Source organism: Netta rufina (assembly GCF_964035555.1).
Source record: "Netta rufina genome assembly, chromosome: Z".
Classification (NCBI taxonomy): domain Eukaryota; kingdom Metazoa; phylum Chordata; class Aves; order Anseriformes; family Anatidae; genus Netta; species Netta rufina.
Window position 1 is genome coordinate 25911326 of NC_140126.1, and position 19323 is coordinate 25930648.

The 19323-nt window shown below is 37.7% G+C and overlaps 1 protein-coding gene across 1 annotated transcript in view; it reads right to left on the reverse strand.

Moving 5' to 3' along the window:
• Window positions 1–18874, reverse strand: part of GLIS3 (GLIS family zinc finger 3) — a gene marked incomplete at both ends in the record, with an annotated part of 168037 nt that extends 149163 nt beyond the window's left edge. The window contains one exon of the mRNA XM_084305150.1: window positions 18490–18874. Within this exon, the coding sequence (XP_084161276.1) occupies window positions 18490–18874 (385 nt within the window). The remainder of the gene's footprint in view (window positions 1–18489) is intronic.
• Window positions 18875–19323: the final 449 nt, after the last annotated feature.

Below are 19323 nucleotides of genomic sequence, written 5' to 3' on the forward strand. Positions count from 1 at the left end.
TGGCCTTAAAATGGAGCCCTGAGGAACCCCAAAAGTCAAAGAGTAAAATTATATAATTAGGTAATATTTTCATAGTGCTTTAATGTATGAAAATAATTTTACTTCTTTTTTTTTAATATTTTTACTCAAGTTGCTAATACTCCTCAGTATTAGAAGAACGAAATCTTGCATATCTCCAGTGCAGATATGCAAGAATCCAACTCAAGGCAACCACTGGAGACATGTAAGAAGGTCCATTGTTTCATGCCTACAATAACAGGCAACTTGCTCTGTCCAGTACCCTATATACAGCAGTTCTTGGCAGCACTTGAGCACAAACTTGTTTCATGCCTACACTGCTCTTGTTCCTTACTTCTAATTCTGTACATGTAAAATGAGATTTCCAAAAGTGTTGACAAAGTTTCACTTCCACTTCACTCAGACCTCAGGAACAGTCTAAGTGATGCCAGTGCTGAAAGTTTTTGAGAAGCCCATCAAATAAATGTGTGAGCAGCTACAATAAATTCGAGCTCATTATCATGTGTTTTAAGACTTCATTTTCCTGAGTGCTTTTTGTAAACACAAGAAAAAATAGAAATTCAGATACTTTCTAGGTGCTTTACACCCCCTACCTCTGTAAGAGTACGAACTGCCCAATGTGTTATAACACTGAATTTTTTCTGCAGGGTATGTTGTGCTTTATGATATTTAAAAGGAATAAACAAAGTGCAAGGTCTTTTTCTTGTCAGGTGGAGGTTCTGGCCTAAGTTTTATTGCCTTTTGGCTTCCACAAAGAAATTGTCATCCTTTTTAATTTATTTTTTTTCTTTCAATGAAAGATACAGACACTTTGGAGTGCAGCTAGCTGGGTCTGCGTATTTTGCTTCCAGTGGTCTGCCTTGCCCATGCCCTTTAGCGTAAGAGGCAATGAGATTATCAAAATACCTCAGAGGAGAAAAGATATGATGCAACATGCAGTATCAGACTAATACATCTATGCTGTTCTCAGTGTCAAACAAAAGAAAAACAAACAGTCCAGCAAGTGCTGGATTTGCAGGCCCAGCAGTGTTTGGTCTAGACAAAGCCAGAACATGGTGAAGTACAGGAAAGTATAGAAAATATAATTTTCTTTATTAAAAAAGTACAATAGAAAACAAATTAATAAATAGAAAATAAAGTATGATAGGAAGTAAAATACAGTGAAAATAGATGAATCTTCCTAGAGTGAGCTGCAAACTTTGAGGAATAATCCTTCTTGCCAACAATAGCAAAACATTACACTGTATCCGTATATACAATCATACAAATTAATTATATAATTAGGTAATACTTCCATTGTGCTTTTATCTCAGGAGGTACAGATATGCAAAACTGCTCAAGTAACCTAAATGACATTTACACAGATTTGGTCCTTGGTGTTCCCCTTGGCTGGAAGCAGTGCAATTAGCAGGATAATCCCTTTGTCCAACTGGCAGAATTATTTTGTGGTTAAGCAGACTCATGGCACGTACACTTTGTCCTCCCTCTTCCTCCCACATGTACCCCTTCACACACTACCAGCTCTGACACCCAAATGAATTTTTATCAGTATCAGTCTTATACAGAAGTAAAAGATGAAGCAATAAAAGACACTGAATGGAAAAAAAAAAAATCATTGTCTTCTTGTACAAGAATAAATTTTCATTTATTCAGATTTCCTACACTGTAGCTATAACTGTACTGTATCTGTCTTTCTGCAGCTATATGTAAAGTATGTATTTTTAACAGCAGAACAATGCTGCTTTTAGTGATGAAGAGCTCCTGTGACAGCACTCACACTCTAAAGAAACTGGAAACTGAAGCAGAATTTGAACAGTGCTTTGAAAAGTCCCATAAACAAAGGTAGCAATGATGGGGAAATAACCAGAGCACAAGAATAGGAGAAGATAGACTAGAAGGAAGAAAGCAATCACTGAGAGATCAAAAGCAAAAGTTACACTTACCACCATCCTCCATCTCATTTGATTTCACTGCATCTTTTAAAGAACCACTTCCCCAGTGGAACGTCTGACTTACTCTGTCAGCTGTGGGAAACAACGAGCAGTAACCTGTGTCTCTACAGAATCACCATGACTGCCACAGGCTAATATAGAGGTGCTACTACTCATTCTTGCTCAGAATTTGCACTGCACATACAACCACAAGCCTAATGCAAAGGATCATGGTGTCAAAATTTGAATAAGACTCAGTAACATCTGCAAAATGTTAATTAATAATCATAGCACAGGTTCATCTCAAACAAAAAGAGACATGCTGAAGACATAGGTAACTGAGAGGTATGGCGACAGGCACAGTATGGACATTAAAAACACTTCTGTAATTTGCAGTCCTACATCCATAGATGGTAGACTGCATCCATTGGTGCAGTAACACGAGCAGATTTTGAGAGATACAGTATTAGCAATGACTCAGAATATCTTGAAGAGGAATTGTTAGTGAGAAAACAGCTAAAATGGTAATGGTAATTTGGTAATTACCATGGTATTACAGCTAAAATGGTAATTTTCCACAAAAGCCAACAGGCATGAACACAACACAGATATGTTATTTCATGTGAATTTTTCTAATACAAGGGGGAAACTCTGGCATGTGATGAATATATCATCACAAACACACAGCAGGAATCTGTGGCTGCTAATTTTCTGGACACAATTTGGAAAATTGTGGAAAAAATGGAAAAGGCTACCATTTTATTTACTTATACTTTGGAATAAAGTAGGATTGCATCTTGCATTTTGAATATATTGCTTTTGTTATGTCCACATACATTTATGATGGGTGCAAATATTGCTAGGTAAATAAATAATAAGCAGTAAATTGTAAACAGTAAGAAAATTTATTGGAAGAGTGGATGAAAAAGGTTGTTAGGAAAATCAAACACTAAATCAGTGCATTAGGAGAGCAATTAACTTAACTTAATGAAGTGACTTGAACTACAGATAGTATACTTTGCATTTAGGTATGGATGACTGAAAATACCAGTGCTGAGGTTTTTTCTTTTGATAGTTCAAAAAAATTTAAAAAATGTTTGCATTTCAACACCTTCAACACCTTATTATTTCAACACCTTCAACACCTTATTATTTCAATTTTTAACAGTCTGTTTTTCCTGTTCTAAAATAATCTAGGTTTCTCTAAAAAATTGAGAGAAGTCATGAAGAACTTCCTGTACATTCTTTTTCTTCTATCTTTCAAAGTTACTATTGTTCTTTAGTAAGTGACTTATCTTTGGCTGTTCATACACAGACACAATTAACTTTCATTCAACATTATTTTTACCACATTAATTTCAACAAAATCTCTCCTGTGAAGAATACCATGTTATGAAATTTAACTGGGATGAATGAAATACATTAGTCTAAAACTCTAAAACCTATTTTTTTTCCTACACTTTCAACACTTCAGAAATACACAATACAGACATATTTTCCTAGAGTCTACAGAAGTCTAGTGTTTTCTAATAAAATTTGCAAAGGCTAAAACACAAACTGTTCTAACAAACTTTCATCCTTCACCCTTTGACAGAAGACATTTCCATCTAGTGGAAATGTCTTTCCAGCCTCACAGACCTACCACCTCTCAATGGAAGAGGTTAATCAAAAATCTCTCCATATAAAAGAAGAATTTAATGCTGGAGTCAGGGATTATTCATGCAATATTTTCTGTTAACAATGTACAACCCCACACTTGAATGACTACTGGGAGACAGAGATATGTAGAAAGATTCGCAGCTCATACTTTCAGATCTTTCTCAGCCAGCACTGGGGCTGATTTACTTGCAAGGTCTTGTACAGAGTCACCTGTGCAAAATAGTCTGGATTTTCTCCTCAGCACCTGTTATCCATGACCTCAACAATCTTCTGCAGAATGCACACAAAGGAATGTTTTTGTTTGTTTGTTTGTTTGTTTCTTCTGGGAGGAAGACTTGGGCATTTTGCTTTGGATTTGAATGCTGAGAATATTTCAGCCGTATGACTTCCCCAAAAAATGATTAATTTTTGCCTTTACAAATGTCAGTGCACAACAACTGGAAAATCCACTAGTCTTAAGAGTTCTTTCTCAATTTACAGAATATTTAGATCTAAAGCTATAAAAATGCCTTCAGTATTTGTGCAAGTTCATAAATCTAATCTGAATGTAAACTTACAACCAACACAAATGCACAGATGCTTACTAAACTTGAATCAAGAGCTGTGTTTAGAAGGGAAACACACCCATATTCAACCTACACTTAAAAATTTCATTCCTGATTGCTCTACGTATACTGACATTTTCATCTTCTTTGGTCCACACTATGATCCCCTACTCCCATTAGCACTTAATTTTACAAAGAGATTTCCACAGTGTAGTATTTAGTATGTCAAATGGGACTAGTATCTGTCACTACAAGATAGTAATTGTCTGTCAGGGAAAAAAAAAATAAAAAGAAGACCTATTTAAACTTATTTTTCATATTAGGCTCATCAATGAAGATTTTTTGTTTGTTTCATAAATGAAAGAGAAAATTCTTGCAAGCCCTAGGTTTCAGTTTCTCCATCTCACAAAATTACAACTTACTGTAATTGCTCTTTACATGAGCCAATCTTCTATCTACTTGACATAACTGGCAGGGGTTGAGCTGCAGGAAGGTAACAGGGGTGCAGAGGAGATACAAAAGAACAGGGCATTCTGAGGTAAAGAATGAAGTTCCAAGGCACACACTGCACAAACATGCTGATTTTTCGAATGGCTTAGTGGAAGAACAGACATGGAGGGAAAGGACACAGAATTGTGGTGCTAGGGTCACCAGAACTTCTCCACCATCCCAGCTCATTAGGAACAGTGACCCTTGTTTACCTTCATTCTGTGAGCTGTGTGAGACAGATGAAAAGTTTTCCAGCTGTTAACCAGGCCCGTGAACTGTCTTATCTAATATGTTTTTCAAATATTTCCCAAGGCAAAGTCAAATCTGTTCCACTTTTCAAACCAGCAATAAATTTAACATCCCACTGAGAAATCAACTCTACTTAATTTCTGCACAGGACTTGCCATGTGGCCAATGAAAGTTTCATAGCCTTCTGCAGCTTCCATATTTAGCAAAAACAAAACAAAATAAAAACTATTTTTCTTTTGTAAGAAAGGAATTCAAAACAGCCATACGAAAAAATGTAAAGAATTAATGGTGTTTGTCCTACATGGGATTCCAGTCAAAGTTAGCAGTTTGACTATTACTTACACAAAGCCGTTTTATGAAAAAATGCTCCCCATCCAAGTAAACAGAAATAAAGACTGACCAAAAATTGACAGTTTCACTGGGCTGTGAATACTATCCAGCGTTTGTATGACCACAGATGAATAAACAGCTATGAATATTAGTATTTGTGTAAAAGTAATTTTCTTATTTCTCTTCCCTCTCCTCAGGAGTCAGACAAGAAGTGTGCACAGGTTATCAAAGGTCATTTTCCATATGGCCTTGAGGTCCCAAAATGAACAGGGTTTCTTTTAAGCTACAGAATATATTTTAAATATTCTCCCCTTATTGGAAAGTCCACTCATTTTACAGCCAAATGTTAAAACAAGTATATAAGCAATCCTCTTTTATTGCCAAAAGAAACAAGAAACAGTGTGGACTGCGCTAAAAGATTCATTTCACTAATTAATTGACACCAGTGCCTGGTCAGCAGTTAAACAAACAAGCAAGCGAACAAACAAACAAACGAAAAATTATTCTGAGAGTGCTGATTGAACAGAACAACTATAGTTTGGTTAGCTGGAACTTGAAAGCCAACTGCAGATTTAGTAACAGATGTTCAAACAGTAGTATATAATAAATGTAAGGTCAACCTAGATCAAACATGCTGCTACTGAACTCTTGATTTATCCTTTTAAATAAGCCACTGAAAATATATGAGTAGGACAGAATAGGGATATTAAAGCGTATGTTATACAATTAAGCTATATTTAGTTGCCAAAGTAAACTTCATGTTGATAATGTTAGCAAAGATGATGACTGTCTGTCATATTAGAATGGTATTCAAATAGAACATGTATTATTAATTCAGGCAAATATGAAAATGTATTCTGTTTCTGTTCAGTAAGGTTCTATTCTCTTTCTATATTTAAGTAAACATGCTACTCAGAAGTTTCCTTTTTTTTTTTTTTTTTTTTCTTAACCTTTCAAAATACTTGGTTTTAGATGCTTCCAAGCCATTCATAGTAAAATTCCCGGATACCCCAAGGCATCTCTTTAGTCTTGGAATTAGACAGAGACAAAACGTGTTCCTATATCGTAAAGATTTTTTTGTGTTTGTAAAAGACAGGATATAACAGGTGCCAAAAGCACAGTTTAGGCTTATACTCCTCATTCAAGTAAAGAAAAGAAGCATAATAAAGAGAAGAACAATACATGTGAAATAAAGAAAAAAAATAAAATAAGAGAAATAAAGAGAAACATTCATAATAACCCCAAGAAGCAAACAGAGAACCTTTCCATCTCTCCATTTCCAAGTCAGTCAGTACTGAATACCACTTGAATGGAGGAACCTATATGATTTCATTATGATTTCATTACTGTTCATATGAGACCCTCACTCTTGGTGCTTACAACAAATGCAAACTGAATGTTAATAATGTTAATAAAACCTAATCAGTTTGAATGGAATCCTTTTTTGTAAATTACATGACAACAAGTCTCCCACCCCGCAGCTCCTGAAAGCGCAGCAAAGCGGTGGCAGTGCTGCCACAATTGGTGTGCACCCATGCCAAGGGCTGACTCAGGTAGGAGGGGCAGGGCCATGCTCACCCTAGGGGAAGTGAGACCCTTCTTCTCCCTGGGTGCTCCTGGGCTTCCGCAGGGATAAGCATTTGGGTAGACTATAGGGTGCAGCAGGGTGCCAGGATGGAGCTGTGGAGAAACATCAGGTGGATGGACAGCCACATCTCAGGGGAGATAGAGACAAAGGCTTTGCAAAGGACCGGAGCAGGCTGGGCAGGGTGTGTCGCCCCACCCAAGCCTCTGCACTGGTTGCAAGCAAGGAGTCCATATGAGACTTTGTGGGAGTTAAGCATGAATATTTTCATTCTTCCTCTTCTCTTTTCTCCCTTTTCTACTCTCACTTTTCTCATTATAATAAGTTAACTCTAGTTGTTGCTCTGATTTTTAAAATGGCTTATTTGGAAAACTTTAAAAAAAAGTCTTGGCATATCCACTGTATAATGCCCAACCAGCATTCTCCGTCACTGACATTAAGAGTTGTTATCCATTAACCACCAGAAGTACTGAATCAGATATTGCATTGAGGTGATGGTCCTTGATGGTACAATTCAGAAGAGCTATAACACTTACGGACAACAGACTCAGAAAATTATATCTGCTAAATTTAATCATTTTCATTTTGATTGTTATTTTGAACTACTAAAAAAAAAAAAAAAAAGCAAAGAATTTTTGGGAAAAAAATGAATTTAAAGCTAATCGTTTCCAACTTGCAAGCTTGACAGGGTCTCTTTGCCACACTGGAAGCTTTAATCTACTGTTAAATATTTCTGGGAGAAAGCCTTAATGCCATGTATGCCAACTGTGCTCATCTAGATTCTGTATAGGATTTTTCCCTCATTCAAGGCAGGAATCACCCCAAGCTTTTCTAAAAGCAGAAAAGGAGCAGTTGTTTCTCCTGCAGATGAAACAACACTGGTTCCATGAGACTGCAGTGAAAGAGCATTATGCCACTGTGAGCTATGTTGGAGACCCCTAGTACAGTTTCATGACTGGGGGACAAATTTCACTTTGGTGAAGGTCATTGTCCTAAACGTGAAATACAGATTGTGTAACAATGGTCAAGCCCTTCCAATGCCTTTTTTTAAAGAAAAAAGAGGCAGACACTACAAGAGGTGGAAATGAAAAGCGTATGTACTTATAAAGTACAGCATCCATCCATCATTATTTACATATCCTTTCTTCTTCATATTTATCTCCAATAAAATCCTTATTGTTAAGGCTTTATTTGATTCAAAAATTAATAGTAATAAGGCAACATCAGTCCAATCAGCCTTTCCTGAACATCAAGAAAAGAAAATAACATTTTCCCCTATTGATCTGCCATCCGAGAACAGTGAAGCTCTGAAAATAATGCTGACCATAAAGACAGGAGTCACATCAATGTGAAAAGTAATCCCTTTGTTGCAGAACAAACATGAAGTTCTGAATTGGACAAAAACACCACCAATTACAATAGGGATTTTGCTGGAGCAAGATTTGGTATCCTTTTAGAGATCTAAATTCATGTGGTTTGGGGGTACATTTCTAAGGAGAAAGTTCAGGAAGGAAAGCTTGGTGCACACAGCTACCATGGGCCAGTCAGGACACCAGCACTGGGTGACTCTCTAGCAGAAAATCACCCACTGTGAGTGCCAATAGGAGATGCATGCCCTGGGATATCTGTCTCCCAGGACACTGGCCACCCACCGTTTGAACACCTGGAGGACTATCTGTCATGCCAAAATGCTTTAATAAAATCACAAAATCAATGAATGTCTCAGGTTGAAAGAGATCTTAGGGACCATCTAGTTCCAATCCCCCTGCCATGGTCAGGGATGCAACCCACTAGACCAGGTTGCTCAAAGCCCCATTCAGCCTGGCCTTGAACACCTTCAGGAATGGGGCATCCAATTCTCTGGGCAACCTGATCCCTTTTAATGGATTTTACAATGATAATGTTTTGCAGTAAGTGTTTTTGGTTTTGTTTTATAATAACAATAACTAGGGCAGGCATGTCTCTTCTCCTGACCTCTCAGCTCAGTGTCACCCTCAGACAAAATGTCAGAGTCATGGTTAAATTGACAAACCTCAAGAGATGCCTTTGCTCTTTAAAGCATAACAATGCACTGTAGACAGAATCTCTACTCATTATAATTTGAAACCTCTTATATGGGAAGACAACGGTTAGCAGATCTATACCAAACAGATATAGAAGTCACTTACCAGTATCAGTATTAGATATACCTGTACATTTTTTCACAACAAATATTTGCTATTGTCAAGAAAGCCAAAGCTACATTAACTGATTGATGGTATGCTCTTCTTACATGCACCAACTCTCTTCTACTTTCAGTTGCCCATGCACAGCCCCAAAGAAGCTGTCCAATTTTAAGGTGAAATTTTACAGAACTCACGTTGTGTGGGAAAAGGGAAAAAATATAAAATAAAAGCCAACCAGCCAAAAACAAAACAAAGAACAAAAAATGGTCATGTATACAAACATGGGTATGTGTTGGAAATAACATATTCAACTGCTAAATTTATGCCCATATATGAAATTTTAATCAATCACATGCTGGTACTTATATTGTTTACATGCAAACAGTTATATGTTTGCATGACAATAGATTTTATCTGAAAACTAGCTTCCTTCAGAAAACTTCATTGCAACCATTTAGGGATGTTTTTGGACATAGATAGAGGAAGAGAGCAAGCTCAAAAGCACAGAACTACATCAATGAAGCCTATTGCAAGTCAGAGTAACCAATCAAACATGCAAACATCTTCCATTATTTCAGAAGCACTTCAGTAACTATTTAATCAATCAGCCTAATTTCTCCTGAAGGTCAGTCTCTAGAAATACAATGTATGAAAATTTACAGCCTTGTTATAGAACAAGTAGATTAACAAGCTGCAATCACTGCCAACGTATGCTATTTAAAATATCCTGTTAGAAGAAACCTACTGCAGAGCTATCATTTGTTCTTTCAAATATAAATAATATGCACCCCCAACAGAAAAAAAAAATAGTCTAAGACACCAGATTAGCAAAGGATTTGCTAGTGTCCTAACTGTCCAAATACTGGTTCTTCTTGAGCAGACAATAAAATTCATGAGAGGAGCTGAATGGAAACAATAAACTTCATGAGAGGAGTTTCCACCACAAAACAGGATTATTACTCCAGAAAGAAATTCCTCCCTCTGACTATCTTGTCAAAAAGGCTTTAAAAATCCATTTTTTTTGTGAAAAGACAGCAGTAGCAAAAAATAACCATATTCCATTTCATCCTATTTATGTGTCAAATTCTTAGACTACTTAGGGATATATTTTGTTCTATGCCCTGGGGAAAGCAGCTTAAAACATTGATTTTATCAACTGTACTGCATCTGTAGAACTGACCATATAAAACTTTGACAAACTGAGATTTTTGTCACAAGGAAAGGTTCTAATTCATCCATTTACAGAGGCAAGTGGAGAATATTGTCTAAACAAATGCTTTTTCCTATGTCTCAGCTGGACTCTGTATCACAAGACTGAGGGAAAGGGCTTGAAGAAGTAAACACCTCATTCACTGCTCCTGCTCCAGGTCATCCTGCTTTCATTGTCTGTGAAGGCAGTTCCCTATGCCCCTTTGCCATCTTGGAGGGATTATGGAGTTGACTTCCAACACCTACAAACAGTTTAACAGTTAATTAGCTGCAGCAGCAAATATGGCCCTGTAACACTCCAACACAATTACTCCTACCTCCTAGAACTCAGGAGTTCTGAGTTCTGTGCTGAAACACAGACATTATACCACATTACCATCAAACAACAGTTTTGCTGGTAACAGTTAATAGTTACTATTTTGCCTTCATTCTGTTTACCCAACAAGTTTACCATGGGAAATAAAAGATGAAAAACAAACTCAATTGCTGTGGTTCATTCCAATTCTGTACAAAAGACTGCACCAGGCATGTCATGGCAGTATATTTGCTCTGGTGTCTTACAATCTCTAGCGCATTTAAAGATGTTTTTCTGGTTTCAGAGAGAATAATGCCCTGAAGTACTTATTCACTGTAGACATTTATATCACACCCATCATGATGTGTTATACTTTCATCCCTGCCATTGTGACTTGCATTCCAATAACACCAGAGGATGCAGTAGTGGCCATGTCTGTCACTGGGCTAACATGGCCATCACCGGGAATCCAAAAAGAGAAAAGCAACAAAAAGGGAGAGAGGGAATAGCAGGGCATGAAGCTAAAACGGCACACAACAGACCAAGAAACTCCAGCAACAAGCACCGCAGCAGATACCAGAAAAAAAAAAAAATCTGGCATGCTTATGCAAATGCCAAGTTTTGACAATATCATTGACTAAGCCATGTTTTCACATCTGGATCTCAGTATTCCTTGCCACATCCCATCTGTTGCACCCAATACATATTGAGCTGGCATCTGAAGTCTGATGGAAGGACGACCTACACTCTTACATTTCACAGTGAAAGGCATGCTCCACTAACTCAAGTAGAAAGTCACATGCAATGCCTGCAAGCACCTCACTGGCCTGAGGTGAATTTGACCCTGGAAGTGATAGGTGGTACAGAAATGCAGACAAAGGAGAACGTGCATGCTATTTATAACCCAGTGAGAAACAGGTCAGATACACTTTAAGACAGTTTATTGTGTAAGCTAAGACAAAGTTCAAACATGTTAACATGGACTTTCAAAAAGTCATACTACTTTCCCTAGCTCTGTTGAACTCTGAGGCAGAACTAATTATCAAACTTAGATGCAGAAACACCAGCAATAAGGAAAACAGAGAACAAAAGAACCTCATCAGAGTGGACAACTACTCCCATTGCTATTCTCAGAAAGAAAAAAAAAAAAGACATCATTCCAATGTTTACAACTGTGTGAGAACACTAAAAGTAAAAAGAAGTCTATTTTTGTACTTTAGGTACAGCATAGATGTCAGAGGAGCAGCTTCTCTTCACATTGTTTCCTTGGTGAGACGGGTAGGAGAGAGCAGTTAAAACAAAGCAGACAATCCACATGTTCCCTGTTCACCAGCATCAAATAGGTGTGCAGCAGTAAGGACCAAATGAAGGAGAGAGGAAAGAATATGCGAGGTTGCTAAAAGAGTCAGCCTCTCAAGAAGGTAGGTGCCGTCTGATGTTGTCCGTTGGGAATTCTTCTCAGGACATGCGATTTTTATCAAAGGCATACTGAGATCTCCACCAGAAGTTGCCAAGTTCAGTGTAGCCTCCCCCATCCAGCTTGCCCCTGCTTTCTCTGTAGCCTTCCAGAGGGAGAGACTCTTTGTATGCTATTGAGAACAGCAAGCTGTCATGGTGAAAGCAGGTGTCATAAAGCTGATGATAAATACAGTCCATCACCTTCAGTTGGCTTGTCCCAGTTTGAAAGAATAATATTTTGTCTAAGAAAATTATAATATGTGACCTACCCCTTAGTGTACCCTTTCACTATATTTTTTGTTGTATTTTAGATAGCTGCAATTCACTTTAAAGCATACTGTCCAAGCCCACAAAGCAGAGGATAAAAGTATAAGAGTAGTTACATTAAACTCTTAACACAGAATGGGTAAGTGTTGGCAATATGCCTAATACTCGAGGGATTTTACAGTTCCTGTGTAAAGTTGATCCCTTCTGGCATTAAGCCTAACACTCTCCAGGGAATTTTTGTAAGTTGCCTCAGGCCTTTATAACACATCATCCAATATGCATTTTGGTATCACTATTTTCATTTTCTTCAACATTTTCTTCTTAAAAAAAAAAAAAAGTTTTGAATGGTTAGAGACTCTAAAAGTACAGAGTCAAAGTCACTGTAAATTGCCTGAACACCATTTATGTTCAGGAGTTAAGCCATGGCTGAAACATGAGAGATGGAAAAATAAATTAATCTGCAACAACCACTCCAAAGGAATGTCTTGCTATAGGAATCTATGCACCACCTTTTACATTAAAATGAAATATAACGGCATGCCTATAAAGGCATGCCAAGATCCACAGAGAACCTCTTCAAACACAAGCAGTATTGCAATCAGTCTCTTCATCCCACCCCTAGAACTAATTCATGAATTAAACTTGAGGACTCTCCCATCCTCATCTATGCCATTTTGGAAACTCCTGGTCAGGACAGAAGAATCCACCAAGACCTATCCCTGTTGGCTCAAGAATGGTTCTCCCCAGCAATCACCAGAGCTGCAATTAATGATTTCCTTGCATTGATGGGTCTTGTGTTCCTTTTCAAGCATGTCAAGGCGACTGAAGTATATGCAAAGCTGGAAAATCTGTCATGCTGGATACAGCTAAGATCATTATCACTTAAACACTTTGCTGTACCTAAACATTGTCAATAAATAGGCTTAAAAACTGCTGAAAATTGATTAAAGAAAACAGCTGAAAAAGAAAATAAGGCCTGAGTCAAGCTTTCTGCATAAGGAACTGCACAGAATACTGATGAACAACTTGTTTTCAGACTGCGCCAACTGACACAAAAAAACAGTACTAGAGAGCAAAAAAAAAGTATGTAGAAGAGATTTCAAGTGTGGCTCAAGCTGCTTACTGATTAACACTTCTGCACATAACAAGCCTGATAGACCTGTGTGGTTATTGTTCAAAAGTGAAACAAGGCTCTCTTGGCCACTGTAGACAAATAATCCTTCCTGACCAAGTTCACAGTTCTCACACAGCTTAGCTGGAGCTGTTTCTCCTCACAGAAAGGAAAAAAAAAATAATCCAACCAACCAAAAACAAACAAAGAGCCCCACCCCAACAACAACAAAACCACACACATGATTAAAAATAAAATAAAATAAAATATTGAAACAAAAACAAAACAGCCACAAGATTTAACGTCTGTCAATATTTCTAGGTTAAGAAAGAGTCCTATTGATCCTGTATAGGAAACATGAATTCTATCTTATCAGACATTTTACCATGAAAAAAAAATCTAGTTGCATTTGCAAGGAAACCATAATAGGAAATAAAATACATGAGGATTCTTCATCTAAAGGCACACACTTAACTTTGTAGAAATCACAGAAATGGAAGATGATAACTATTATAAAATAACCGTAAAATGGACAGCAAAAGGGATCAACATATATCTGCATATGTTTCTTTAATGGCTAGTTTCTTTAAATACCAGTAAGCATTTCCTTTTACCTGCATATGTCCAGATTATCTTCCTCAAGCCCCATCTCAAGTATTTTCATGTCAGCTCTTCACAGCTATAACACAGCCTCAGTCACATACCCACACACAGCGTACAAAACAGTTCTGGTAGAGCAACCAGAGTGGAACAAAAGGCCAGACTGACTTCCAAGACTTGAACTATGTATGAAGCATCATCTGCTGCCAGAGAGAAAGGGGCACAATGGTGTGGCTATGGCTGCCATGTCTAAGAGCTGCTTGTAATTTCTAGAAAGTCTTGCCAGACATAGCAGGTCTGGCAAACATATAAAGAAAGAAGACCAAAAGTCATGATGACATGCTGCCACCCCACTTCCTGTGTCCCTGTGGGACCTCTCCACCAGGTTATGGGAACACTAGCTGGATGTGCAGCAGCTACACTACCTCCATGAACAGCAAGTACCTCACTGGAGAATTCCTACCACAGTGGAAATTCTCTATCAGGCAAATTTGAGTAGCTTTAAGACTGCAGTGTATTGTCTAACATGACAGGAAAATCTACTACTAAGCCTCAAATAAGCTTCCATAAATATTTGTGTATGATCACAGTGTTTCAGGCCAAGGATCCAGCTCCCCCAGGACCTGACCCTCCTCTGTCCCTACTGGACCCTACCAGGTAATGCTGAGGGAAAAAGATAAGGTTTCCTTAGCAGCCAACTCCAGTAACTACCTAAATCAGCAGCAATGTGTTTGTTTTTAATACGTCTTGATGGAGTTCAAAAACATACGATTTAATTCGCAGAGTAAGAGAAAGCAGGTACAGGTGTTGAACATGTTGGCACTCAGAAAATGTGTTCTATTTTCCAAAAGATTTGGGATTTTTATTACTACGTTAGATGTGACAACACTCAGGATGTGCATGAACATCCTCCAGCTCATGCTGACAAAATTTGAAAAAGTGAAAAAGACAAGGAATAAGAAAAGATACTGGATTTTCTAGAAGATGAAATGCTACTTAGATATGTGTATTCAGAACAGATAAGCTAAGTAATGTATCTTTGAATAAATAACATTGTCTGGGCATCATTACACTTAAAGGGCAGTTCTAATGTGAACCACATGAAGATCAGACTTTCTTTTTAAATTTTCATTATTAACAGAACATGCAGTAGAAAGCTAGATATTTTTTTTAATGGTATAGGTTTTCATTACAAGACCTCTCAAAAGATGTGCATTGAAAAGAGAAGCTGAAGACAAATGCTGACCACATTTCAGTCTTCTGTCTTTCTTTGCTGCTCTCAAACCTTTCTGCTCATTTTTACCTGATGTCTCTCCAGTTCTTTTTCACCATAGCAGCTAGTGTCAATAGAGATCTGCTTTCAAAGTCTGAGTAAATCTATAATGTGTGGAACTAATTACTCACAAAAAGTGGTCAAATAAGACACACCAAATGTAATGTGACACTGTAGATTTCCAAAGTCAAATATGTGTACTGTTATACTTGCAGTTTGCACCTAATTTATATGTGAAAATATCTAATTTGGGAAGACAAAAGTGTTTTGTCTGTCAAAAGGATGTCAAAAACAACCTACTCTCACATTTTCCAGTACTGAAAAAAAATCCACCATTATACTATTTTATTTTTTGGATGCACAAAACAGTACTAGAAAGCACATCATACATTCAGTACCACACAGGAGGTACAGTAGTTGAAGTCAGAGGCATACACAAGTGCCTGTCAAGACTTGCTTTTTTTCCCTACAATGAGAAAACACAGTGTGCTCTAGGTTCTTGTCATGCACAGAAGTGTAACAGTTTCTGTTAATGTGACTTGAGGTGGCAACCTTTCTAAAAATCCTTTTCTTTCAAAGCTTTGCATCGTTATACAAGATGAAGATAGTCTTCATGAAAATAAAAGATTCTCGGCATGTTGCTGAGAGCATGTTGCACTTACTGTACGTTATTACTGTTCTCTTTGTACACTCAGCACCATCTCCTGTCAAAAAAACTCCATAGAAAAAAGGTACATAGTTGCACACAATATTCTGTTCTTTCCTTTATCCCAAACTGAAGCTCATGGTCTTTTTAAAAATGGTTTATCCATTATTGAAAATGAGCAGGAAAGCTATTTGCCAACACCAAAAAGTCATTTTCTTGTGTATCTTGCTGCTTTTACTAGTCCATATATTTTAAAGTTAAAAAAGAAAAACAACAACAATAATCTCTGAATAGTGCAAACCTCTATACAGATACGAAGACAACTGTAAAAGGAAAACTATTGTCTTCCTGAGAAAAAGCTTTAACTAAAACAAATACCTATCAAAAAACATTGCCCTCCATGTACCAGCCACTAGTAAAGGACAAAAAAAGACCTGCATGAGCATAAGTTACATGAATAGTTTTAGAGGTTTATAGTCTTATTTGTAAGCTTTATGCAGCATATCAGTGTCTTAGAAAATTATATGGATGCAGCTAAGTGTATTTGACTAAGTGTATTTGGCAAAGTGTATGAGACTTAGTTCTTCTATGATATATAGAAGATATATATATCCTAGCACACGTAATCTTTAACTTCCAAAGCAGGCCTGTTACTAAAAAGAACATTAAAGCAGGGGGAATTACTAACCCCAATCAATAGAAACAGAATCCAAAGTCCATGGTACCTGAAGCCCTTAGTATCTTCTTCCGTGGTAACTTATCTTCCTGCACTATGTAGAGTTTCCACCATTCTATAAATTCTCAAAAATCAAACCACAACATATTCTTGCATGGGATAACCTGATTTTACAAGTAAATACTACAACATCTGTCTGATGAATGAAAAGGCACTGAGAAGAAAGAAGGTAGACGAGGGTACAATCAAGAGCTCTGTGGCCATTCACTAGCCATCCTATATTGCCTGATTACAGAACAAATATCCAAAGCATGGTTTTGGAAAGACAAGCATGTGTATATGTTAGTGTCACCCATGTTCTTTATCTCCTAATGTCTTTCCTTAAGTTCTTCATTTATTTTGCAACTGTCGCTGTCTGTTGCCTTTTCAGTTACTTGGTTCCAAAATGTTTAATCAGCATTGTTTATACATAAGCTTCCCTAATGCCAGCCCTTCCATCAGAATCACTGTTTGCTGTGATTCAAAATTGCAGACTGCTTTACATACACAGTAGGTGAGTGGGCCAAGGAACAAAGATGGAAATGACAAAACAGGAACACCGTGGTCAGGCAGAGCAGATCCAAAACCCCAAATGCCAAGGACAATAAACTAGGTGACATTCTCTTCATCATGTGATGCTCTCTGCAAGACATGCAGCTGGTGGAGCAGCTGCTGCATAAGTTGTTTTAGAGATCCCTGAATGGGATCCCTGAATTATATTTAAGTAAGTAATTTTGAGCAGAGCAGGAACCAAGCTCTACCTGTAGTGACAGAGAAACACTTTCCTCCAGAGCTCTTCATGTGAGGAGCCCACCTCTCCTTGCTGCCAATAGCAGAAGCTTTAAGCTAGATGGTGTAAATAACACCCACCACCACCAACAAGCAAGCATCAGACAAGCAATCTCAGAGGTCACCCAATGAATATGTATATGCATTACTACAGGCCTGACTCAGCAGAGCACTCAAGCATGCAGTTAACTTTCAACTTGTTCTGAAATACTGGTGGTTTCAAGCCTGCATGCCTTGCTGAAGAATGTTGGACTTACTAAATTTTCTAAGCAGAGTAATGAAGAAAAAAGGAAAACTGAGAAAAGCAACAGGCTTGGCATAAAGCAAGAAATCTGTCTCCTTTTCTGTACTTGCACTTAGATATAAATTCAAGCTTTTCCTGGTATTTTAAAATATTTAATTCCTTTCTATCCATTAAATCCTTAGGTCTATGCACCAAAATTCCTCAAAAATAGTGTCCTGATTTTAGCTTGGCCAGAATCCATAATTACTGAAACCTTAAAGTTCTCTTCTAACTTCATAGACTGAAGAGCAGATAATAGAGTATTTTCTGATAGAGGTGTAAATCTCTGATGTACAACTACTTACCCAAAGAGGATCTGCATCAAAATCTTGTAAGAGCTATGCACCATTATTTTCCACAGCACACACAGTGGTTCCAGAAATTGGATTGAAAATCTAAGGTTGAGACATCCTCTAAGGTGCTTTACAGCTTGCCCTGCCTAAGCACTCTAAAAACTATGACTACATTGCTGCTTTCATTGGTAAGCAGCTGTTAGTCACCAGCGGAAAGCTGTGCTCATACATCCAAGATGGAATATTTCTGATAGCACTCACAAAGTTCTGACTTTACAGAGCACAAAACAACTATTTGGATTTGTTGAGTTAGGTTAGGAAAGCAAAGTCAGACCACACTGTTTATAAGGAATTTTAGGATAGCTCCGGGAGTATGAGCAACTGCTGTAAATTACAAAGCTCTTGGAAAAAAAACACGTGATTAATTACTTTAGTTGAAAATAGAAAAACATTCTGTTTCAGTTTCTCCTCTGTTGTAGAGTGGTAAAGAAGGTACTGGATTTACTGAAACCAATACCATCTAGCTATGTGATACTGGAGAAGAAATGCTGTTACTAAAAACAATATAAAAAGTTTTACCTTTACCTGTGCACAGGGAGAATGTGTTTCCAAATTCTTGCTGTTTTGGCTTTAAGGATTGTGGGGCTGGCAGTCCTGGGGGCTGCAGGACTTCAAATAAAGGCTTCCCATTTGTAACCACTTGTCTTCTGGGACTTAGAGCGGGAAGGTGAATGGTACTGTCAATGATGTTGCTCTGAGGAGCTACCCCTCCTCCTAGGGGCATCTTTAAGTGTAGGCTGGCAGAAAAGTTTCCAATAGCCGGGCTTTGGCTGCTGCTATCTGAAGATACACAGGGAGTTCCTGCATGAACTCTGATGGGTGGGATCTGCTGTTCACTGATCATCCCAGTTCCATGAGAAATACCTGTTGTCCGATGGCTCATACTGCATGACCTCCCATTCATTTTTAAGGAGTTAATGAAATCAAAGCGTGGTTTTACAGACCCACAGCTATGACTGATATCAATCCAAAGTCAGTAGTAATCCATTGTGTATTACACCTGTTAAAAAATAAATAAATACATAAATAAAAATAATTGATGGTTTAGTAAATAATGTATAAAAGACAGGTCTGCCTCTGGCTGTTAACTTGGAGACATCACCGGTTACAAGCAACCAAGTACAAGTACTACATGGCCTATCAGGGAGAAAGAACAAAGCCAAGCAATAACTCACGGCTCCAATGTGGAGAGAACCTGCCCCTTCAAAAGCTGAAGTTTGCAATAAGGTCAGCTGCCTTCGCATTAGCTAAACCAGCCATGAAATGAAGTGAATGCTGAGCAACTGAAAGAATGCAGCCAGGAGTGAAAAGACTCTCTGATAAGACATCGTTGTTAGGATGAACAGGGATATC